The sequence below is a fragment of the Paramisgurnus dabryanus genome, chromosome 23 (genome assembly GCF_030506205.2).
Source record: "Paramisgurnus dabryanus chromosome 23, PD_genome_1.1, whole genome shotgun sequence".
Taxonomy (NCBI): Eukaryota; Metazoa; Chordata; class Actinopteri; order Cypriniformes; family Cobitidae; genus Paramisgurnus; species Paramisgurnus dabryanus.
The window spans coordinates 24,505,383-24,529,443 of NC_133359.1; the positions used below are offsets into that span (position 1 = coordinate 24,505,383).

General features: G+C 43.0%; 7 protein-coding genes across 7 annotated transcripts; all 7 read right to left on the reverse strand.

Annotated features, from left to right (window-relative positions):
- Positions 1-10,709: 10,709 nt before the first annotated feature.
- LOC135781737 (histone H2B-like) lies at positions 10,710-11,326 on the reverse strand. Its single transcript, XM_065292316.2, has one exon. It carries the CDS (start codon positions 11,112-11,114, stop codon positions 10,740-10,742), a length of 375 nt encoding a protein of 124 aa, XP_065148388.1. The 5' UTR covers positions 11,115-11,326; the 3' UTR covers positions 10,710-10,739.
- A 627-nt stretch (positions 11,327-11,953) lies between these two features.
- Positions 11,954-12,265, reverse strand: LOC135780799 (histone H4). Its single transcript, XM_065291080.1, has one exon. It carries the CDS (start codon positions 12,263-12,265, stop codon positions 11,954-11,956), a length of 312 nt encoding a protein of 103 aa, XP_065147152.1.
- Positions 12,266-12,974: 709 nt separating this feature from the next.
- Positions 12,975-13,449, reverse strand: LOC135780983 (histone H3). Its single transcript, XM_065291291.1, has one exon. It carries the CDS (start codon positions 13,447-13,449, stop codon positions 13,039-13,041), a length of 411 nt encoding a protein of 136 aa, XP_065147363.1. The 3' UTR covers positions 12,975-13,038.
- A 785-nt stretch (positions 13,450-14,234) lies between these two features.
- Positions 14,235-14,812, reverse strand: LOC135780985 (histone H2A-like). Its single transcript, XM_065291292.2, has one exon. The coding sequence runs from the start codon at positions 14,810-14,812 to the stop codon at positions 14,426-14,428; it is 387 nt and encodes a 128-aa protein (XP_065147364.1). The 3' UTR covers positions 14,235-14,425.
- Positions 14,813-15,566: 754 nt separating this feature from the next.
- On the reverse strand, positions 15,567-16,189 carry LOC135780982 (histone H1-like). Its single transcript, XM_065291290.2, has one exon. The coding sequence runs from the start codon at positions 16,185-16,187 to the stop codon at positions 15,567-15,569; it is 621 nt and encodes a 206-aa protein (XP_065147362.1). The 5' UTR covers positions 16,188-16,189.
- A 1,952-nt stretch (positions 16,190-18,141) lies between these two features.
- Positions 18,142-18,516, reverse strand: LOC135780988 (histone H2B-like). The gene has a single exon (XM_065291296.1). The coding sequence runs from the start codon at positions 18,514-18,516 to the stop codon at positions 18,142-18,144; it is 375 nt and encodes a 124-aa protein (XP_065147368.1).
- A 907-nt stretch (positions 18,517-19,423) lies between these two features.
- LOC135788130 (histone H4) lies at positions 19,424-19,735 on the reverse strand. The gene has a single exon (XM_065298038.2). It carries the CDS (start codon positions 19,733-19,735, stop codon positions 19,424-19,426), a length of 312 nt encoding a protein of 103 aa, XP_065154110.1.
- Positions 19,736-24,061: the final 4,326 nt, after the last annotated feature.

Genomic DNA, 24,061 nt, shown 5'->3' on the forward strand with positions numbered 1-24,061 from the left:
TCCGAGTTGCTTGGTTGGCATTAGTATGACTTAGCGATTGGAATTGGGAGATTTTGACCAAGTGACTCAAGTGACTCGAGTGACTCGCACAACCCGGATCATATTAGTGAGTGACTCAGAATAACCCGAATCCTTAAAAAGATCCGGGTTGACCATCACTACTCCCCACCCCACCCCCGTCTTTGAGGGCGTACCCAAGCAAAGCAGAGAGGGCTGAACTATGATAATGTTGGTCTTATCTACGTCACTAATCCCAGGAAGTAAACTGTTGCCTACAATCCGAGTGTTTTTTGTAGTCCTCGAACGTTAGAGACGATAACTCGCGTCATCGTTTTCTTTGAGGTATGTACTTTTTGAATATCGTTAGCATGTACTAATGCACACTTAAACACAAAAGGATGTTTAAAAACGTGTATCCCATAATAGGTGCTCTTTAATGTTTTTCTCAAGCGATTGGACTCTTTTCCTGCATTTACAAAAGATGTCTTTGTATTTACTGTAGTATAAAGAGGACATCCCGGACTTAACACTTCAAAACCAGCAAGCCCAGTTACTGCGCCGCCAAATGTCTCTATTTTATTTGTAATAGGCTAAAATAGCCAACATCTTTTAAATCGTGCCACCACGCACAAGGTGCCTTTTTCTGATCATTTAGCAACAACTTTAATCACAGATTTTTGTACATTGAAACCTCCACATTTGCTCAGTTTAAAGTTAATCCCAAATTGAGATTTAAATCAGAGTTTAATGTAATAGAGCAACAGGATTCAAGATAATCTAGGTTTACTGTAAAATTTTAACCTGAATTAAAATGGGAATTAAAACGTAGCCCTGATTATTATTAATGAAACAAGGGATTAAGTAAAAGGATAAAATAATCCTTGTTTAAGCCTAATCCTTGTTGTTGCAACCCACCCCAAATGTATGTATTAAATACACTGAATTAACCTCATCTCTCTTTTATTCACTACATTTTACTGACACTGGCTGACACAAATATGCAAATATTTTGGTCTTGAATTACTCATTTATTCATTTGTATTCATTCATTCATTTATATTACTTGTTTAAATTATTTAATTGTAAAAAATCGATTGGGGGCCCCCTGGTGGCCACGGGGCCCCAAGCAGCCGCTTAGTTCGCTTCTGCCTTGGGCCGGCCCTGTCATCTGCTACAATGGTGAGTGCAGCTTCCTAAAATGACAACTAACCTTCACTAAACAAAACACAAATCATATGTCAACTTTTTATGACAACAGTAAAGAAAGAGAAATATCATGAAAGTCACTACAAACTACATGTGTGATTAAGAAGCATTTAGATCAGTTTATTCTCTGACCTTTATCACTAAACATTTACTGTATGGGAATGTCAAAAATGATCTCTATGGTTTCCACATATCATTTTTATCCTACTAGTAAAACCAAAAGTACACCCTGTGTGTATGTGTGTTAAATCATCTGTCTGATAAAACTCAAGCTGTTTGACCACATTCACACACACACACACACACACACACACACACACACACACACACACACACACACACGCGCGCACACACAAAATATTACATTAACTTTATTTCTTCTTTAAACAGAGACAATCAAAAGATACATCTATGAAACTTCTAATAAAATGTGGAGAGACGCTCAGATCTTCTGCAGAGAGAATCATACTGATCTGGCGAGTGTGAGGAATCAGAATGAGAGTAAACAGATTCAGAAGATCATTAATGACAGTCAGATATCTGTCTGGATCGGTCTGTTCAGTGACTCATGGGAGTGGTCAGATCAGAGTAACTCTGGCTTCAGATACTGGATGTCTGGTGAACCCAATGGTGGTACTGATCCAGCGTGTACAGGGTTGAAAATAAAGGAGCAGGGTGAATGGAATGATGCGCGTTGTCAGAACTCTATGACCTTTGTGTGTCATGAAGGTGAGAAATAAAAATCACTGTGTTTCATGTCAAAGCTTTCCCCCTTATCAGAATTAAATCAGATTAATCCACAGTATTTTCCTTCATGTTTGTGTTTGACTGATGTCATTGTGGTTTATTGTGTTCAGATAATCTGGTATTGATCAATCAGAATCTGAGCTGGTCTGATGCTCTGAGTTACTGTAGACTGAATCATGTGGATTTGGTTTCGGTTGATTCAGAGGAGATTCAGCGCCGGGTGTCAGGATTGGTTCAACAGGCCTCTACTCCAGAGGTGTGGTTGGGGTTACGTCACTCCTGTGCTCTGGGCGTTTGGTTCTGGATGAATGGACAGATGGTTTGCTATCAGAATTGGGTAAACAGTACAGTAGATAAGAGCTGTGACACTGTGAGATCTGGAGCAGTTCAGTCTGGAGGAGATCAGCGCTGGATCAGCCTTCCTCAAACTGAACTACGCAACTTCATCTGCACCAGATCTGAAGAATGAAATCATCTGCATCTTACTGTTATATACAACTATTTGTTCCTTCAAACAAATGTAATGTTTACTGTCTTTGGGGATAATAACTTTCTGTGATAATTTATAGGATACAAACACAATTTATTATATTTTGTAAAATATATATTTTTTTTTTTTGGTTTTCATCAGCATCACGTCATAAAAACTCTAAGAAAACATGCAAATGTAGATAATTCTAGATGTGTAATTACTCTTTGGAGCATCAGGATAACTAGACAAGAAGTTTATCACCTTATTTTTGTGAAAGGCATCATTTTCTTTTCATCTGAAGCGAAGGTTTATGCGGCGTCCCTTCTCGAAGTGCCCTTTAAGGTGCTAAAACGCAAACTAAAAGACGAGGCGGAGCCGATGCCTGTCGCCGTTTTCATGAAAGATATAAAAGGGACTAAAGCGATCACGAAGTTGTGCACAAATTTAGGGTGGCAGGGCAGAACTTTGGGGGCTAAAGCCCACATTTAAAAGGGCTTTTAAACATTTAAACAGTTCTCCACAACTTATCAATGCAAATAGTTTCAACCTGCTGCACTTTACAGATTACATCGATCAGACACTGCGGTTATACAGATTTGCATTACTGTATATGACATCAAGAAAATCTAGACTGAAATAATACAATGCTTTACTAGTCGATCTTGTATCAGCCGTTTACACTTCTATTTTACTGTTGGACTTCTGTGTGTAGCTTTTGTGCATTTGTATTATTACACAACTTTTTAACTAGGCATCTGTTTAAATATCTGTGCCCTAATTAATGTTTGTTAAGAGTCCAGGAATGAAGGCATTTATGTGCCACTATTCAGTTGTAGTAATTGTGCCACCTGCTGCCAAAAGGAGGTATGGCACATCAAAATACCTTTGCCATATTTCTTCTATATTTTTCCACTTTAATGCATATCGCCCACTGTTTACTGCTTTCCAGCCACCTGGCGGTGACCATGGGCCCTATCATCGCTACTTGAAACTTTATGGGGCAGTATCCAGGATAGGGTTTAGGTTAATCCAGGACTAGACCTTATTTATATTAGGTCATTTAAGAAGTTTTTATAAACATACCTTACAAAAGACACTACATATGTGCATCTTGAGACAAAACAATGCCACCGCTATGTGTTAAAATTAGTCAGGGCATGATGTTTTAAAATTAAAGCAGCTCAGACATGCATTTTGGTCTTGGACTAGGATAAGCTCTGTCAGGGAAACCGCCCCTTTGTCTTATATCCCCTATGAACAAACCAAAGGCAACAACATCAAGGAAAACGTCTCGGTTACTATCGTAACCTCGGTTCCCTGAGAGAACGTGAACGAGACATTGCGTCAGTTAGCTGACGCTATGGGATTGATCCTTCAATCACGATAACCCTGAAGCCTTATTGCACAACGCCAGTGCAGTTGAAACTCGCGCTGGCCAATGACGCTCAAGACGGCAAAAGAGGGCGTGGCCTTCTCACTATAATAGCAGCCGTCCTGAGCGAATATCTTCCGTAAAACGACTGAACGAGCGTACAGCCTACGAAGCCGTGAGCACGGCAGCTAACGCAATGTCTCGGTTACTATCGTAACCTCGGTTCCCTGAGAGAACGTTCTCTCGACATTGCGTCAGTTAGCTGACGCTATGGGAGATTGTATAGAACCGCGCCGTGCATACGGCAAGATAGGCCAAGCATAACGAAGCAAACAGCATGCAACAATCTCAATGACCAGCCGATAGCGGCATATCGTACTAATCACCAGCCAAAAACCAACACAGGGCCAGTAGCGTACTAGCGTAACACCACATTAAGCGGGTAAGAAGTAAACGCTAAAGAATTAACAACATACCTAGCGAGCGGACGGCGTCCGGCGCACAAGTTGTAGAAGTGTTTAGATCATTGGACTAGCGGCGGTGAACACAGCACTCTTGCAGTCACCTGTTGACATCCCCAAACGGCGGACGAGGTCCGGCGTTGAAGTTTGTAGAAAATAATCCACATGCAATATTCATATGACTCAGCATCCAGCGAGCGGGTGATTTCCGGCGTCCGGAATGCAAGTGATAATCCGCAAAAACCAATACATGGTGGTATTCTCGTAGTGAATAAACCGAATACTCAGCGAGCGAGCAGCGTCCGGCGCTAAGGTATTCTCAAGTTGGCGTCGCAGTAGCGCCACCCCTTACACACGACCTGATAGAAACCATCAGGTATGTCAGGCACTGGAGGTGGAGGGCGTGTTTACCGAAAGCACTCGGGAGGCCAATGAGGAGACATCCAGATTATAAAACCTAGCAAAGGTGTTCTGAGACGACCAGCCAGCAGCCAAGCATAAATCCTGAATAGATGCGCCTTTATACCAAGCCCATGACGATGCAATAGCTCTCGTAGAATGGACTCTAATATTCAAAGGGCATCGCACTCCTTGGCTAGAGTATGCCTGTGAAATAGCATCAACCACCCAGTGCGAAAGTCTTTGCTTGGAAACTGGGCGTCCTTTGGTGCTGCCTCCAAAACAAACAAACAGCTGTTCCGCTGCCCGGAACGGTGCCGAGCGATCAATATAAGCTTTTAGCGCTCTTACCGGGCAAAGCTCCCTCTGGACGATCTCGTTAGTAGTCGCCGCGTCATCCGAGGAGAAGGCGGGGATAGAAATAACCTGCGCTCTAAATGGCGTGGATAGCGATTTAGGCACATAACCCGCTTTGGGTTTCAACGTGACATTACAGTCTCCTGGTCCAAATTGTAAGCATTCAGCGTTCACAGAGAGAGCATGCAGATCTCCTATGCGCTTAGCTGAAGCCAAAGCCAGCAGAAGCACAGTTTTTAGAGAAAGCTCCTTCAAACCTACCGTTAGAATAGGCTCAAACGGAGGAAGAGTTAGTGCTTTCAGGACCAAGGCCAGGTCCCAAGACGGTACGGTGGGAGGGCGAGAAGGTCTGAGGCGCCGTGCACCCCGTAAAAACTTCGTTATGAGCTCGTGTTTGCCCACAGAGCGCCCCCCAATATTAGCATGAAAAGCTGCGATAGCAGCAACATACACTTTAAGGGTGGAGGGCATGCTTCCCGTATCCATTCTGTGCTGTAGAAAGGATAGAATAGCTGACACGGAGCAGTTCACCGGGTCAAACTCTTTTTCTTTGCACCACGCAGCGAATACCGACCACTTAAGGGCATATAACCGTCTTGTAGCGGGGGCACGCGACTGCATCAGCGTATCGAGCACACTCTGCGGCAGCGCCGCGTCTGTCAGCGGTTCCCACACACCTTCCACGCGTGAAGTTTCCACTTCTCGGGGCTGGGGTGCCAGATTGATCCGTTCGCCTGAGAGAGCAGGTCTCGTCTCAACGGGATCGGCCACGGGGGAGCCGTTGACAGTTCCAACAGCTCGGGAAACCACGGCTGGTTCGGCCAGTACGGGGCGATTAGTGTCACTGTTGCTTTTTCCTCTCTGATCTTGTGTAAAACTGACGGCAGCAGTTTTATGGGGGGAAACGCATATTTGCTGGCTCTCGGCCACGGCAACGACAGCGCTTCTCCGCCCAGAGGAGAGCTCGTCAACGAGAAGAACAGCGGGCAGTGTGTGTTTTCCTCGGACGCAAACAGATCCACTTCTGCTTTCCCGAACTGACTCCAGATCAGCTCGATAGATAGGGGGTTCAATCTCCATTCCCCTTGGGGAATGCCGTTCCTCGACAGCATATCCGCTCCGCAGTTCATGCTGCCCGGTACATGCGTCGCTTTTATCGAAAGGAGATGACGATCCGCCCACAACAGTATCGCTTCTGCCTGCCTAAACAGCGGCCTGGAGCGCACTCCTCCCTGGCGATTTATGTATGAAACCACCGTAGTGTTGTCCGTCCGGACAAGAACATGATGGCCCCCGATCAGCGTCGCAAAGCTCTGCAGTGCTAAAAAGACGGCTTTGAGCTCTAGACGGTTTATATGCCATAACCGCTCCGACTCCGGCCAGGAGCCCGAAGCCGGGACGCCATCGCACAGGGCTCCCCAGCCCGTTAACGACGCGTCCGTTGTGACTACTTTCCGTCTCGTAACCAGCCCGAGTGGGGCACCCCCGCTGAACAGGTTGGGATCGAACCAGGGTCTCAGCGCTCGCATACATCCGTTCGTAACTGTAATGCGCGCTCGTCCCGATATCCACGCCCTGTTGGGCACTCTGGATCGTAACCATAGTTGCAACGGGCGCATATACAGCAGACCGAGTGGGCAAACCGGTGAGGCTGCCGCCATCAAGCCTAAAAGTCTCTGAAACCGTTTCAGTGGCACAGTGCCTCCGTGGCTGAATACATTCAGAGCAGACGTCAGATCCCGTTTGCGCTCCTCTGATAAGAAAGCCTTCATTGAGACTGAGTCGAGACGCACGCCTAGAAACGCGATCTCCTGCGTTGGAGATAGAGCGCTCTTCTGCAAATTCACACGTAGACCGAGGCTGTCTAAATGCGAAAGTACTGCGTCCCTGTGGCTGATGAGCACCTCTCTGGATTGTGCTAAAATCAGCCAATCGTCCAAATAATTCAGGATGCGAATGCCGCTCGCTCTCAGCGGGGACAGCGCCGCGTCTATACATTTCGTGAATGTGCGCGGGGCGAGCGCCAGACCGAACGGGAGGACCGTGAACTGGTATGCAGCATCCTTGAATGCAAATCTCAGAAAGCGCCTGTGGTGCGGGGCGATCTGAATGTGAAAATAAGCATCCTTTAGGTCCACTAAAATAAACCAGTCCCCGGGCCGAATGTGGGCGAGGATCTGTTTCAGTGTAGTCATTTTGAAAGCACGTTTGTGTAATGCTTTGTTGATTTGTCTCAAATCCAAGATCGGTCTGAGACCGCCGTCTTTTTTCGGGACGACAAAGTACCGGCTGTAAAAACCGCTCTCTCTCTCTTGCATCGGAACTGACTCTATCGCTTGTTTGGCGAGGAGATTGCAGATTTCCTGATACAAAATCGACTCGTCCTGAGCCCGGACCGTTGACGCTATCACGCCGTTGAAACGGGGAGGTCTGCGTCGAAACTGTAGAGAATATCCTTTCTGAATAATGTTCAGCATCCATTCCGATATGTTGGGAATGGCACGCCATGCATCTAAGCGCAGTGATAGCGGTTGAATGACAGGATGACCTGACCGCTCGTTGCCGCCGAGCGTCTCGTGCGTGACGGGTAGCTCGGTTCTGGGGGGCTGCGCGTTGCTCGCCGGATCGCTGCTCGGGGGCGAGTGACCCAGCGGGACTAATGAAGACCTCTCCGCTCTGTGCAGCGTGTGTGTTACGGGCACAAGAGAGGACGGCCGGGGGGCGGCTGACGCCGCGATAGACAACGGGCTTTTGTGCGGCTCGCTGAGACCGTGCATTAACCCTTCCCGTCCCCGCTTTCTCTGCGACCCGCGCGTCGCGGGGGGGTTCGAAAGCAGGGAGGGTGCGCTGTGCGTGTCTATATGAGGGTGGGAGCTGCCCTGGGGCGAGCGACCCGAAACCAGATAAGGAGGAAAACGCTCTTTTTGTGAAAAAGTAACATTTTTTATTGCATTCAACACAAAAACATTTAAAGAGACAGTCTCTGCGTCGCCCGCAACAGCCAGGGGGACACTTGACGAGACTTTCGTTCTCTTGGCGGCGGGCTCGCCGCTCGGCGTTCTCTCTCTCACACCACTCACGTCAGGAACGCGGCTTTGCTCCGGACTGCGGTCCCCCTGGACCCGGTTTCTTGCGACGCTTCCTGGTGGATTCGTGCCAGGGGCTCTTGTGACGCACCACCGGTTCAGGTCTCACTGTCGGGGGCGTCGCCGCGGGGGGTTGCGCTGCCGGCCGGCGTGGCGCAGACTCGGAGCGGTGTCTCGGCGGCGGCGGTCCCGCCGGCGCATGAGACCTAGGGCGGCGAGGAAGAAAGTGACTCATGGCTTTAGAACTCTTCACCGCCTCCGAGAATCGCTCCGTGATGGTACCCACGGCGTCACCGAACAGGCCAGATGAGGAAACGGGAGCGTTAAGCAGCGTCTTCCTGTCGGCCTCCTTGAGATCTGTGAGATTTAACCACAGCTGGCGCTGCATCACCACCATGAAGCCCATGCTGCGTCCGATAGCCTGCGCCGACTTTTTGGTGGCTTTCAGCGCGAAGTCCGTTGCCGCCCTCAGATCCCTGAAGGTACTCAGGTCCGTGCTGCCCTCGTCCAGCGCCTTTAGAGCCCGCGCCTGGAAAATCTGGAGGACCGCCATGGTGTGTAGCGACGACAGAGCCTCCCCTGACGCGGCGTAGGCTTTATCAGCCAGGTGCGCCGTCATGCGGCACGCCTTAGAGGGTAGTGAAGCCTCACCACCCAAGGAGGAGGACGACGGGCAGAGATGGGCCGCCACGGCTTCCTCGACGGGGGGGATATGCAGGTATCCACGAGCCTCCGCCCCGTCCACTTTAGAAAACAGCTCAGACCCGCCGGCGCGAGCGCGGACGCCCTGGGGGGTCGCCCACGCTTTGGTGACCTCATCGTGCAGGTCTGGGAGGAAAGGGGCACTTTTCCTCGGAGCGGCGGCGCGGCGGCCCGAGTCAAAGTACCACGAATCGAGCTTGCTCCTTTGGGGTTCTTGCGGGGAACTCCACTCGATCTCTAAATCCTGCACGGCCTTAGAGAGAATGCGCACCAGCTCTTCGTGAAAGGAGGGGGGGTGGGCGTCAGCCTCCGACGCGGCAGGCGGAGATTGGTCCCAATCTCCGTCAGACGCCGTCAGTGACATCTCATCCTCCTCTGCGGGGACCCCAAAGGAGACAGACTCGGCAGCTCCCGGTTCAGGACGCAGGCTCTCGGCGACGAACTGAACCGGAGAGCGACGGGGAGGGGAAGCGCGGCGTTCCGGCACGCGCTCGCTCTCCGTCGGTGGCTGAGCCCCCACCAGCGGCACCTTGGCGGCAGTGGGAGGCTGCAGCGAGGAGCTTTCGAGAGCGATGTTGAGCCGAGTCCTGAGCACCCTCATTGTGAGCTCATCACAATGAGGGCACTCCGACCCAACCAACGCCGTCTCTGCGTGGAGAAGCCCCAGACATACTATACACAGTTTGTGCGAATCGGGCGGGTCGATAGGACCTCCGCACCGTGAGCACATTCGCGACATCTGGATCGCTAAGAGGGACGTCCGTCTTATCCGCGTACTCAACAGATGTCTTCGTTGCAGGGTAAAACTTGCTCGTGAAGGAGAAAATACTGAAGATATTCGCTCAGGACGGCTGCTATTATAGTGAGAAGGCCACGCCCTCTTTTGCCGTCTTGAGCGTCATTGGCCAGCGCGAGTTTCAACTGCACTGGCGTTGTGCAATAAAGCTTCAGGGTTATCGTGATTGAAGGATCAATCCCATAGCGTCAGCTAACTGACGCAATGTCGAGAGAACGTTCTCGACAGGGAACTCATCAAAATGGTCAAGTAGGAAAACCTAAAGAAGAACCAAGACACAACATGAGAAGCCTATCCTCATCGAACTGGCATGTTATAATTTTGACTTTGTTTTTATCTTTTAAAATAATCAAAAATATTCAAGCAGGTGACCAAATCACTCAACAGCCCCCGCTTTTGGTATTAAAAATAAATAATTAACCAATGCCAGGCCTAGTTTAAAGCCACAAATGTTCAAATACTTGCCCTGGTGAAAGGATTTATTTATTAGTAGGTGTGTAACAATATGGTACAGTGCATAAGGACTGATGAATACTGCAATTCACCCACAATCTAGGAGGCGGTGCAAATGCACATGAAAATAAAGCCCACTAGAGAGTGAGCATGTGCCGATTCTGAACGCATCTTTCAAGGACAAATTTGTATTTATCTTGAAGGCTCACGCACTTTTGTGAAATATTGTTTCACAGGGATGACCCATGTTGACATTAAAAGATTTTCTATGAAGACTTCTTTCTGAATACATTTACTGACCTTAACCCCTAACGGTTAAGCATCCTGCACATAAAAGAAAACAAATGTGCAATAATCAGCAGTTTTAAACTAATCACTAGTGCTCTTTGAAATTATGATCATTCCGGTATTTTATAAATGAAAGCATATAGATCAAATGGAAAATTGCTAATTGTAATTTGCATGCAACGTCTAAATAATAAAAAAAAGTTTTTATACAGTAAAGACCCAGAAGTGTGGAAAACACTAGTTTTTGTTTCGTTAAATGGTTGTTTTACTTTAAATTACAGCTGGTTTTCATTGCATCATTAGTGTAAAAGAGTTTAGTTGAAGAACTGGAAGCCCTTTATATTTGAGAAAGTGGGTGGCTCTTAAAAGAGCCTTTGTGGTGTTGAAAGTTTCAACAGATTTATTTGGAGCTGGTGTACTTGGTGACGGCCTTTGTTCCCTCAGACACGGCGTGTTTGGCGAGTTCACCGGGCAGCAGCAGACGCACGGCGGTCTGGATCTCTCTCGATGTGATGGTGGAGCGCTTGTTGTAGTGAGCGAGACGAGAGGACTCACCGGCGATACGCTCGAAAATATCATTGACGAAAGAGTTCATGATCCCCATGGCCTTAGAGGAAATCCCGGTGTCAGGATGAACCTGCTTCAGGACCTTGTAGACGTAGATAGCATAACTCTCCTTCCTGGACCTCTTGCGCTTCTTACCGCCCTTTACAGCGGTTTTAGTAACGGCCTTCTTGGACCCCTTCTTAGGTGCGGACTTCGCTGGCTCAGGCATGATTGCTCAAGACAGAACAACAGAGTGTGTAACGATCTGCTCTGGTGAAGAATTATTTATTCTCTGCGTATGCTAATTTTTAAGGACAACAGGCTCACGGTGCTGATTGGGTGTCTTCATTCAACAAAACCATGAATGGATTTCATTGGTGTGGCTAAGACGTAGGAGAGCCAATCAGTGCCTTCAAAACGGCAGTCCCACCTAACATTTGAAATGCCCTGTGTTTGAGTTTCGTTTTACTTTCCCGCTCAATTTTATATAAGCCAATTTCAAGTATTATGGGAAAACATTGCTGAAAATCGTCTAGTTCTGTTATTCGTTTTGATTGAATGAGTCTATTAGTTTAAATGTAACATTAAAAAGACTAGTATGATATTTATGTTTTTAAGTAATACGACATAAATTTATTTAGACCACAACTTCAGCATTTTAAAAAAGCGTATTCATGTCATTAAAAATTAGAGAGAGATTGTTATTGAAGGTTCAAAAGTCTGAATAAAACGAGGATGAACGCTAACATAACGAACGCGAGCGGGGGACACAGTATACTAAAACCCATGAGAATGATGATTCAGTACGCCATTTACATTTAGCAGATGTCTTTTGCAAAAGCGACCCACAAGATTAAGAACAAATAATCCGTTTATCATAGGGAACAATAACACACGTGTTTATACTAATTTACAAGCTTTCGCCAACCGTTATGAAGCAATTTAAATTCAAAAAATACCACCATATTCAGAACTCTTTAACTTATCAAAAAACGGACACGTTTACTCTTTATGTGATAATGTGGGTGGCTCTTAAAAGAGCCGTTTGGGTTTGTGTGATTTAATAATTTAACCTCCGAAACCGTACAGAGTGCGACCCTGACGCTTCAGAGCATAGACGACATCCATGGCGGTGACGGTCTTTCTCTTGGCGTGTTCAGTGTAGGTGACGGCGTCACGAATAACGTTCTCCAAAAACACCTTCAACACACCGCGGGTCTCCTCATAAATCAGACCGGAAATACGCTTGACACCACCACGGCGAGCGAGACGACGGATGGCGGGTTTAGTGATTCCCTGGATGTTATCACGCAAAACCTTGCGATGACGCTTAGCACCTCCTTTGCCGAGTCCTTTACCGCCTTTGCCTCTTCCTGACATGATCTCAACTTCTCGTAGCAAAAATGCATAATGGAGCGCTGTGAAACAGGACTTTGGAGTTGCCTACAGGACCTGATGGAAACACACATAAATGAAGGCGGAGCCAGCAATGTGCTTCTAGTTTGACCCACCTCCAGTTTACTTTAAAGCTGCATTTGTTACCACATATAAAAATATTTACGTTTACCAAATTATGATTTTTGCACATGCAGCAATGCTTGTTAATAGTAAATGTGATGTTTTACAGATGCAGCAATGTTAACAAGATGTAAAACTAAATGTAAAGCGAGGATCTTCATTTTTGTTGTGGTTTATCCCATATTTAATAGGCACTTACGTATGGTAGTGTTAATAGATGCAATTTTCCCGAAACGAATATTTGACCACTTTATACTTATGCGAAAACTATAAATGCTTGACCTTTACATTATGAGCTCGGGAATAATTAAACGGGTCTTATTTTCCGGCTGTACTCGCATGTCATAACGTTTTAGTTGGTGGTTAAATAGTCAGTGGATTGTTGTGCTTTTATGACCACTAAAAAGTAACTACAGCTAAAAAATAAACACCAAACTTTTTAATTTGAGTCTTGAATTTAAAAACGAATGCTTCTTTCGATTACTTTTAATTATAGTTTTAAAGTTAATATTTTTTTCTTAAAACTATTCAGGAGTTAAAAGTTTAGATTAAATGTAAAGAAATTCTCTCGTTCAGTGGAATTGTGGTGGCTCTTAAAAGAGCCTTTGTGTTGATGTGGGTGAAGTTTTCACAGTTTAGGCGCGTTCTCCACGAATGCGGCGGGCCAACTGGATGTCTTTGGGCATGATGGTGACCCTCTTGGCGTGGATGGCGCACAGGTTGGTGTCCTCAAACAGACCGACCAGATAAGCTTCGCTGGACTCCTGCAGGGCCATGACGGCGGAGCTCTGGAAGCGCAGATCAGTCTTGAAGTCCTGGGCGATTTCTCGCACCAGACGCTGGAAAGGCAGCTTACGGATCAGCAGCTCAGTGGACTTCTGATAGCGGCGGATTTCTCTCAGCGCTACGGTACCGGGCCTGTAACGATGAGGCTTCTTCACACCGCCGGTAGCTGGGGCGCTCTTACGGGCAGCTTTAGTAGCGAGCTGCTTCCTGGGCGCTTTGCCTCCGGTGGATTTACGAGCGGTCTGCTTTGTCCTTGCCATGACTGAAGTCAAAACTCTTCCTCGAAGAAAAGTGAATACAGAATTACACTCAGCAAGCTGCTTTTAAAGACCACGAGCTCAGAGGGCGGAGACAGTAAACTGACATGTGATTGGCCAATGTGTGACGTTTACTGGCCATTGGCTCTTTTCAAACGAGCAGAAGCGGTTTGTTCCCGCTCGATATCCTTTGTTTAGTTTAATGCCACATTTAAGTTATTATATTTAAGTTTAAATGTCATATGAAATTAATAATTTAAAATGTTCTGATAAAAAATACTTTACATAAAAACGTAAAAAGCAAAAGAAATCACCAGTATGAAAGCGACCCTGACACAAATAATATAATCGCAATGTGATCTCAGACGTCCCTTAACACCATGTAAGCGTGCATTTTGGAGTCTATATATTATGTTAGGAACCTTTATATACAAAGAAACATTTTTAAGACATCTATTTTTTTTGTGATCAATTCTTTATTTATGTTATAACTATGATTATGGAGATGTAGGAGGTGACAACACCACCTTTACAAGAAGGAAAAATTTATAAGACATCTAAACTGTTAAATGAATAGCAAATGATATTTTATAAAGACACTCTGTTCGGACTTAAATAGTTGGTTGCACTTTGGATGAACAAACCTGAAAAAAAATGTTATTCGATTTTATTACAGAAATCCGATTTCATAGCAGCTTTACAGAAAATATAACAAACACCACCAATATAAAGGGCACAATAGAAAAGAAAACTGATAGCATCCATGTAGCAAGAAATAGGACGTTCCCTGACCCCAGTTTGAAAACCCCTGCTTAAATCAACTCAAGCATGGATATTTCTTAAAGCATCTCGCTTTGCAAATGCTTTAACGTTATAACACACATGCATAATCTATACAATAAAACGGGTTTCACTCTTTTTATAGTTAAAGTGGGTGGCTCTTAAAAGAGCCTTTGTTTCATTCTTGGTCAAACTAGGTTTACTTTGCCTTAGCGGGCTTCTCGGTCTTTTTTGGCAGCAACACAGCCTGAATGTTGGGCAACACACCGCCCTGAGCGATGGTCACGCGACCCAAGAGTTTGTTCAACTCCTCGTCGTTACGCACTGCCAGCTGTAAATGGCGGGGAATGATGCGAGTCTTCTTGTTGTCACGAGCGGCGTTTCCGGCCAACTCCAGGATCTCAGCAGTAAGATACTCGAGCACAGCGGCGAGATAAACTGGAGCTCCAGCACCGACGCGCTCTCCATAGTTACCCTTGCGAAGAAGTCTGTGAACACGGCCGACAGGAAACTGAAGTCCGGCTCTAGATGAACGAGTCTTAGCCTTTGCTCTGGCTTTACCACCGGTTTTGCCTCTGCCGCTCATTTTCGTTTAACTTTTGTAGTCACAAAAAGTTGTGACTTAAGGTTGTTGTTTGCAGTATTTAAGAGCTGCTTTATTTGCCTATTGGTTGAAGTCTGTGAAAAGTTCAAACCAATCACTGAACTTCCCTCCAAATACAAAATCCCGCCCCCTTCTATCTTTCTGCCTGCCTTTGTTTTACAATTGCCCGCTTATATTCATATTTATACATTTGGCAGATGCTTTAATCCAACTTACAGTTCATTATAATGTATACATTTATATGTGTATAAATGTATGTGTTGCCTGAGAAGAAATAAACTGTAAAAAAAACTGAAAGTTAACTAATATGTTTGTTTTTGTTGTTAGCGCATTTAATAGCAAAGGTGGAAAGTAGTGAAGTATTTTTACTTTACTCGGGAACAAAATACAAGTATCTGTACTGTAGTGTTATTATGCTTCAATAACTTTTGCTTACATCTTTATACTCTACTGCATTTCATATATACAAAGCGTTTTTAACTTTAATACTAAAGTTGCATTAAAATCTAATGCTTTCTTATGGCAGAGACGCTGCAAAATCTGCGTGGCACTAAAGTAAAACTTTTAGAGACTTCTTAGTAGAAGTACTATTTTATGAAGTATTTATTGTTTTAATAAATGAGATAAATTCTGGAGTTTAACTGCAAAAAAAATTACACACATTGAAACATTGCTCTTTATAGGGCTGGTGGGTGGCTCTTAAAAGAGCCTTTTTGTTGGAAATAAAGTTTTGACTTTATTTCTTTTTGGGCGCTGCCTTTTTAGGCTTAGCTGCTTTGGGCTTTGCCGTCTTGGGTTTAGCAGCCTTCGCTTTCTTGGGGCTCTTCGCTGCTTTCTTAGGAGCCGCTGGCTTCTTTGCTTTCTTGGGGCTCTTTGTTGCCTTTTTAGCGGCGGTGGCGGCTGGTTTCTTCGCTGCTTTCTTGGGTGATTTCTTAGCGGCGGTCTTCTTTGTCGCTGCGGTCTTGGGCTTCTTGGCAGCGGCGGGTTTCTTGGCTGCGGGCTTCTTTGCTTTAGGAGCGGCTTTCTTCGCTGGTTTTGCCTTGGTCTCTGCCTGCTTTTTGTTGAGTTTAAAAGAGCCGGAAGCGCCGGTGCCTTTGGTCTGGACCAGAGTGCCTTTAGTCACCAGATTCTTGATGGCGATCTTAACGCGGGAGTTGTTCTTCTCCACGTCGTACCCACCGGCGACGAGCGCTTTCTTCAGGGCAGCGAGAGACACACCGCTCCTCTCCTTGGAAGCCGAAACAGCTTTGACGATGAGATCACCCACGCTTGGTCCCGTTTTCTTGGCTTTTGCAGCGGATTTCTTCTTGGGTGCTTTGGCCGGCACGACGGCAACAGCTGGGGCGGTTTCTGCCATCTTATTTTTAGCGGATCTGTATTATCAGAAAGTCAACACGAGATCAGTAAATGCGGAGCAGCAGAGCGCGCGGCGCTTTTACACAGCATATGAGAACCATATAGACTCAACCGTTACAGCGCAGTGTCTGTGCGCCTACACGAGCCGTTAACGTGTGTGTTTTCTCCTCTAACTTTTACAACAAAACCAGAGTACTAAAACACGTTGGCGCATTAAAGGACACTGTAAACACAGAGCAGAGGTCCAGAGCTATATATAGACACTAAAACACGCGTGGACGAAAAGGTTATTTTGGCATCTTCATATAAAATCCAAGATCAACATCAGTCGCTCGATAAAGCTGCTTATGGTTTTCATGAGTTTTTATCGTTTAATATTTAATGACAGGTCGAGAAGGTCTTCTGTGTTTTTAACAGACACTTTTTTAAATCACTTAAATTAAATGAACATCAATGAAGGACTTGTGAAATGTTATATAAAGTAGTTTCTTAAATCATCTTGAAGCACACGCGCCATCCAGAGACTTCCTGTATCTTTGTGTCAGCATCTACGGTCAGATGTTGACAAAATCTATAGAATTACACTCAAATTGCAAGGTAAACAGGGCATAAAAGTGGCCTCGCGCATTCATCAATAACATAACAGTGACAGTGAGATACTGAAATACATGCACACCAGTGATTCAGTCCTAATGAACTGTTTAATAGCTTCAAACAAAAGACAAATTGTGTCCACACCGTACACAAAATAAAGTGGGACCATTACTGTACTTTTTAACATCATGCCTAAATTATACCTAAATTAGGGGAACATTTCCACCATTTCACAAACCACTAGAAAGATTCAGAATTCAAATTAAACAAAAAATTACAAACTACCACTGCGAGAAACCTCAACAAGCTTAAATCTGTCTGCAAGGTTCGCCAAGTCTTGTCATGACAGAAGGACAAGCAGTGGAGCTGAACCACAACTGTTGATTTACATGTATTTGTATTTTCATGTTTCTATAATGTATTTGTATATTTATTGTTTCTATGATTTGGCAAAGTGAAGACTCATTCAACCATGTCAATAAAGCTATTTTAACTTTTTTATTGGTTTACTGTCATCCCCTTTAATTGGTGGGCCATAGAGGTTGATCAGCATTAAATTAATCCATGAATTTTAGTGTAGGCACACATTTACATTATTTATTTACAAAAACATAATAAACATATAGATGTGAGATGTAAAACTGCGGGCATTTCTGAAATCAAATCTATATCTAGCTTCTACATTTCTTATACAAAGACAATGTGTTTACTGAACACATGCTTTACCTGAGGCAAATATGACAATTTGGTATTTTACATTTATTATATGCACGATGAGGGGAGGTCTATTGTAAGGGACCATTCTGAAAACTTTGAGCACAACTCTTGCTGATCACAAATCATAAACCTTACACTTATCAACACTTCATCAATATTGAGATATCTGTGCTTTAAAATAACAAAACTTAGTTAATCTTTTGATTATTTCTGGTGCTATGTCATTTCTGCATTCCTTCTTTTTTTAAGGGGAAACACCCACATTTCTATTAATTGTATTATTTTTGTCACCAGGAGCAACACTTTGCCCGAAGAGGTTTCATGAATACAGGCCCTGGTGTTCATCTGGGCATGTAATGACAAAGCAAAGCTGCAGATGACATTAATAGTACAAAGTATGTAAATGTATGAAGTACATTGAGGCTTTAGTGGACAAAAACACAGAACAAAGGTAAATAAAATGAATTATTTTGCAAAGCGACTGTATCAGTTGAGGTTTTGAATCAGCTTCATATACAGAATTAACTAAATACATTAAGAAGAAATGTTTTGCCAACCATTTCAAGTCAAATACAGAAGCTCTTCAAATGAGAAAGTGGGTGGCTCTTAAAAGAGCCTTTGTGGTGTTGAAAGCTTTAACAGATTTATTTGGAGCTGGTGTACTTGGTGACGGCCTTTGTTCCCTCAGACACGGCGTGTTTGGCGAGTTCACCGGGCAGCAGCAGTCGCACGGCGGTCTGGATCTCTCTCGATGTGATGGTGGAGCGCTTGTTGTAGTGAGCGAGACGAGAGGACTCACCGGCGATACGCTCGAAAATATCATTGACGAAAGAGTTCATGATCCCCATAGCCTTAGAGGAAATCCCGGTGTCAGGATGAACCTGCTTCAAGACCTTGTAGACGTAGATAGCATAGCTCTCCTTCCTGGACCTCTTGCGCTTCTTACCGCCCTTCACAGCGGTTTTAGTAACGGCCTTCTTGGACCCCTTCTTAGGTGCGGACTTCGCTGGCTCAGGCATGATTGCTCAAGACAGCACAACTGAGTATGTAGCGATCTGCGCTGGTGAAGAAATATTTATTCTCTGTTCATGCTAATTTTCATGGAGATCAGGCTCATGGTGCTGATTGGGTGTCTTCATTGGAAAAATAACACGAATGGATTTCATTGGAGCAGCAAGAGAGCCAATCAAAGTCGCTTAAACGGTAGCCCCACCCATAGCCTAATGTTTGAATTTAATACACCCACGCATTCTAGTGCGAATGTACTTTCCCGCTCATTTTTAAAATACAATTTTTTAAAAAATTTTATAAAAGCGGCAGACTTCTGCTCTTTATCTTCATTTTGCAAGAAAATGTTTAACTATTACAAGCGAGATCTCTTACGTATGCGTATAAAGAGGCAGTATAACATTACTAATGCTTGGGACACAACACTAATAAATTGCGAACACATTCTAAGATTCTCAATACAAGAGTGTTTATTACATAAATTATTTTTATCTGTGACTGTAAACAAAGACTGAGCACAACTGGGACAGGCTAGGCATAATCAGTCGTTATGATCAAATTACACAATCAGTGCGAAAATTATTAGGGATCCCCAACTTTAGAGCAGTTTTTGGGAACATTTTTCGTTTTTAAGGAGTTAGTTAACCGAACTTTGTTATGAATCTAAAACACTTGTATTTTGGAGAAGCACCTTCACATTTAAAGGACGGCAAAAACAACGCAGCGCCATAACAGGTCTGTGTAAGATGAAAAATTCAAATATAATCCATACATGTTGCTAATTTTAAAACAAGGTTATTTTATTAATAGACCATTTAAACTAAATCCAAAACAGAAACACCGAGCAAGTATCGACTCTTTATCTGATAATGTGGGTGGCTCTTAAAAGAGCCGTTTGGGCTTGTGTGATTTAATAATTTAACCTCCGAAACCGTACAGAGTGCGACCCTGACGCTTCAGAGCATAGACGACATCCATGGCGGTAACGGTCTTTCTCTTGGCGTGTTCAGTGTAGGTGACGGCGTCACGAATAACGTTCTCCAAAAACACCTTCAACACACCGCGAGTCTCCTCATAGATCAGACCGGAGATACGCTTGACTCCACCACGGCGAGCGAGACGACGGATGGCGGGTTTGGTGATTCCCTGGATGTTATCACGCAAAACCTTGCGATGACGCTTAGCGCCTCCTTTACCGAGTCCTTTACCACCTTTTCCTCTTCCAGACATAATTTCAGCCTTGAGAAATCAAGATGAGTGAAGTGGGGCAGTAAAACAGGACTTTACAGTTGCCTACAGGACCTAGTGGAAACACACTAGGTGCATGGTAAGGAGAGTTACGAGGTCATCTGCTGGACAACCGGCAAATTGCACATATTAGGTCCTGAACAATGTGACTTCAATGTGATTGACTGAACATTGATTAATAAAGCAATGAAGAAGAAAACAACACTTATGGTTGGGACAAAGGGTTGCTGGCAACTGCTGTTGCATTTCAGGGGCAATAAAAATTATATTAAAAAGGAAAATAGCTAACATGTGTAAAACTCAAAACAGTGTCCATGACAGCTACATCAAAAACCTGGTGGCTTTTTCTTATTTTGTTACTTCGTAATTTAGGAACATACTGTAGTGCTGAAGTGTAAACTACTACTACAAGACTACTAAAGTGTAAACTTAACAAACTATCCTATAATTGTGTAAAGGAATAATGTGATTAAAGGTTTTCCGGCTGTAATAATGTTCACATATCACACACTGACTTTTATCTGTTCTACTCATTTCAGAAGGTCTGTACTTAAAGACATGTATTGATTTGCTCTTCCCTTGATTTTTAATCTCAAATTGTAAGGTTCATAAAGAGCAAATGTTGGGCATAATATCAATATGCATGCATAAAACAATGTATAGAAAAGTGCTGGTAAAGCAAGTGTTCAATAAACATTTTGTCTGCACCTATAGAAATTCAGAAGCTACACAATACAAAGCCCATAATAATATAAATGATAATATAAATAAACAATATAAACCTCATTTTGAAATAAGACTTAGACAACCCACTTCCAGACTCAAGATGTTAAACATTTATTATGTTTGAAAACAATTAACATTAACCATTGACTATTGAAACACTGTAATATACTGAACTGTTTCATTGGGCCTCATGTCTTGATTTAACAAACACATGGACATTAAAAACATTAAATCAAAATCATGTTGTTTGATATAAGATTAAAAATTCATCAAACATTAAAAACTGAGACAAAAATGCTTTCACATAAAATGGTTTGGCTGTTCTGTGGGCGGGCTTAACAACCCTGTCCTCTACATTTACCGCTAGTTTGCTTGCTAGCATGCTCAGTTTTTGTCTCAGCCTGTGATTTGTCATTTTCTGTTATTTGTAAGACAAACTTCTTGTGTTTGCTTTGAGCTCTTGTTCCTATAACGTGAGAACATGTATGTGACTGTTGTTTAAAAAGTCTTTTAGGACAGTTGGTCTTTGATACCATCCTTTATTTTATTGTTTTTCCTCTTATTATTTGTTTATTCAGGTTAGGGATGCAGGGAAGTGTTTTTGTAACACCACTATATCTTTTCTCTGTGCTACAGGTTATGTGAACTGCTGGATAAGTTGTGGGTTTGATTGTAATGTTGGCGTTTTCGCGAAGTCTAAAAGTTGTGTCCAACTCTTTTAACTTTAATAAACTTTTTCATGGAAATTTTGGGTCTGAGGCAACTTTTTTGTTGTTGCCTGATGGGTTGTTATACATTAAACAATATTACCACATGCACTTCAAGTGAAGAACATTAGGCTTAAAAAAGCAAGCGTGTGCTAAAATTACGAGTCATTCTATAATGTCAAATAATAGTTATCCCATTGTGCAGTGTAATATTATTAGTTTTTATTATTATATAGCTTATTGTATTTCAATTTACAAAATATTTATTGAGCAGAACTTTTGGTCATTATAAACTTTACGATCAGAGGTAAGAGCTAAAAATACAGCTTTTCTGCAAATCAGGTATTCAGTTTCTTCAAGCATTGCCTTTTAATATAAGTGGAACTATGATAGTCAGTGTTTGATATGTGAACATCAGGCGAATCAGCCTCTTATCACACCCTTAAAATCTTTAATCACATGTTTTCTTTAATCACATGCACTTTTCCTTTTAAACAACATTTTAATGTTCCTGAAATGTAGCAGCAAATGCCAGCAACCACTCATCGCTTTTTTTCTCTGAATTAATTTATCTTCAGTCATTTTATTTTGTTTTCAATTTAATTTATTTAATCAATTAAACAAAAAAAATATCTGAATAAAGATATGTATATTTAAAAACATTATATTATCATCACTGCACAGGAGTAAAGTTTAGGTATGCTGGTTATCCAGCAGGTGACCTCTTAACTTTGTCTTCTTACAATGCACTTAGTGATTTACAACCTAGGAGCACTCGTAGATCTTCAACCATTTTCAAGCACTACTTAAAGGTGCTCTAAGCGAATTGAAGCGTTTTAGACCATAAAACATTTTTTGTTACATACCGGAAACATCTCCTCACTATCTGCTTGCTGCCTGTCCGCTGATCAAACTGTAAAAAAAACGCGATCTCTGTAGACAGCCCAGGCTTCACAAACGGCAATATCAACAAATGGCCAAACCTACAAACAGAAACCATAAAAAAGTGTTCCAGCCAATAAACGACAAGAAGGATTTGGGGGTGGGGGTTGGGCGCGTTCATGAAAGCACGGAAGGGAGGGGGAGGAGTTAGCTACGCTCTGTCTGTTTGAAAACAGTTCAAACATCAACAGGAAGTGACGTCGCACATTATTCGCTTAGAGCGCCTTTAACTTATGATGCTTTTGGGGAACGGCCCCTGAATCTCAGGTGATTCATACAACTGTTTTTTACAATTCAATTCAATTTTATTTTATTTATATAGCACTTTTCACAATTGGTAATTGTTTTAAAGCAGCTTTACATTAATTGAAGCAGGGAAAACACAGAAAAAACGACAGACAACATAAGTAGCAAAATACAGCGGCTCTGAATAAACTTCACAAGCGAGCGTATTAATAATGTCGGCTGACAATCTTATTCGGCTTACCATGCATTTGGGAAATGCGGCCCTAAATTCCCAGTTAACCAAAATATTTGACTGTTATGCAACTGCAACATAATCTGACGACCAAGCTAGGATTGTGAAAGTCTTTTATATGTTGCCACAACATAATTCTTGGATGTTGCCAGCAATGTTGTGTGATAGAAGTCAGAAAGCTCTCGAATTTCAATACCTTGTCATTTGTACTATTTAATAACATTACGGTTTATTTTATATAAGATATATTATAACAATATATGTGTCATAAAGGCTTATATTATAAAGACATTTGGGAGAAACATGTTGATAAAATGTAAGAGTTTTATTAATGAAGCATAGGAAAAATAAACACACAAAAAAGTTAAAAAGCAAGAGATTATGTTCTTGGGATCAGATTTGGAATGAAATGTGTTTATTTTGCTGCCTCTGGGTTGTAGATAAGCGGTGGCATTCTGTTAGACAGCAATTCAACGCTGCATAAATCAAACAACAATGAAGGTCTCACAATCCACCCGACACTTCATCAACAGCATTGTCTTCTTCATCTGACATCATGTTAGCGGTGATTCAGAAACACACTTTGTCCACAGCCAGTACACCGGGTTTGACTCCAAGAGCTGAAAACAAAAACATGTACATCAGTACAGTTTATACTAATGCAGAAATAAATCAAACAGAAACTAATTCTAATCTTTCTCACCCTCTTCTTCCTCTGGTGACTCTGATAGATAGATAGATGGATGGACAAACAAACAGACAGACAGACAGACAGACAGACAGACAGACATAAAGATAGACAGACAGACAGACAGACAGATAGATAGGATAGAGAGATCTACTGCCTCTCTAACGACAGACTGCCGTCTACAAAACACAAGTAAAAATACTTTGTTACAAAACAGATTCTGTCAAATTAACGCATGAGTTATTTCATTCATTTGCGCTTACCATAATTTTAGGATTGTGCAGCTGCCCTTTCCTCTTCAACTCCTCAGTCAAGCACTGAGAGCGCTTTCTTGTTGTCTTAAAAAAAACGACTTACCAAATTAGAAACATTCAATAATACAAATCAAATAGCACAAAGATAAATAATAAACATAATATTATTAATCTTACTTTATTTCCTCTTGATGTCCTCACATCACTGTCTCTGACTGGTTTGGAAACTGGAATAGATAGACAGACAGACAGACAGACAGATAGACAGAGGGACAGACAGACAGACAGATAGACGAACAGACAGAAAGACAGACAGACAGACAGATATATAGATAGATAGACAAACAAACAAACAGACAAACAGATAGATAAATAAATAGATAGACAGACAGACAGATAGATGGACAGACTGACTGACGGACAGAGGGATAGATAGATAGATAGATAGATAGATAGATAGATAGATAGATAGATAGATAGATAGATAGATAGATAGATAGATAGATAGATAGA

Bases quoted from the DNA above. Each gene is read 5' to 3' on its own strand.
- LOC135788130 (XM_065298038.2), bottom strand. From the start codon at position 19,735: ATGTCTGGAAGAGGAAAAGGTGGTAAAGGACTCGGTAAAGGAGGCGCT.
- LOC135780799 (XM_065291080.1), bottom strand. From the start codon at position 12,265: ATGTCAGGAAGAGGCAAAGGCGGTAAAGGACTCGGCAAAGGAGGTGCT.
- LOC135780988 (XM_065291296.1), bottom strand. From the start codon at position 18,516: ATGCCTGAGCCAGCGAAGTCCGCACCTAAGAAGGGGTCCAAGAAGGCC.
- LOC135780985 (XM_065291292.2), bottom strand. From the start codon at position 14,812: ATGAGCGGCAGAGGCAAAACCGGTGGTAAAGCCAGAGCAAAGGCTAAG.
- LOC135780982 (XM_065291290.2), bottom strand. From the start codon at position 16,187: ATGGCAGAAACCGCCCCAGCTGTTGCCGTCGTGCCGGCCAAAGCACCC.
- LOC135781737 (XM_065292316.2), bottom strand. From the start codon at position 11,114: ATGCCTGAGCCAGCGAAGTCCGCACCTAAGAAGGGGTCCAAGAAGGCC.
- LOC135780983 (XM_065291291.1), bottom strand. From the start codon at position 13,449: ATGGCAAGGACAAAGCAGACCGCTCGTAAATCCACCGGAGGCAAAGCG.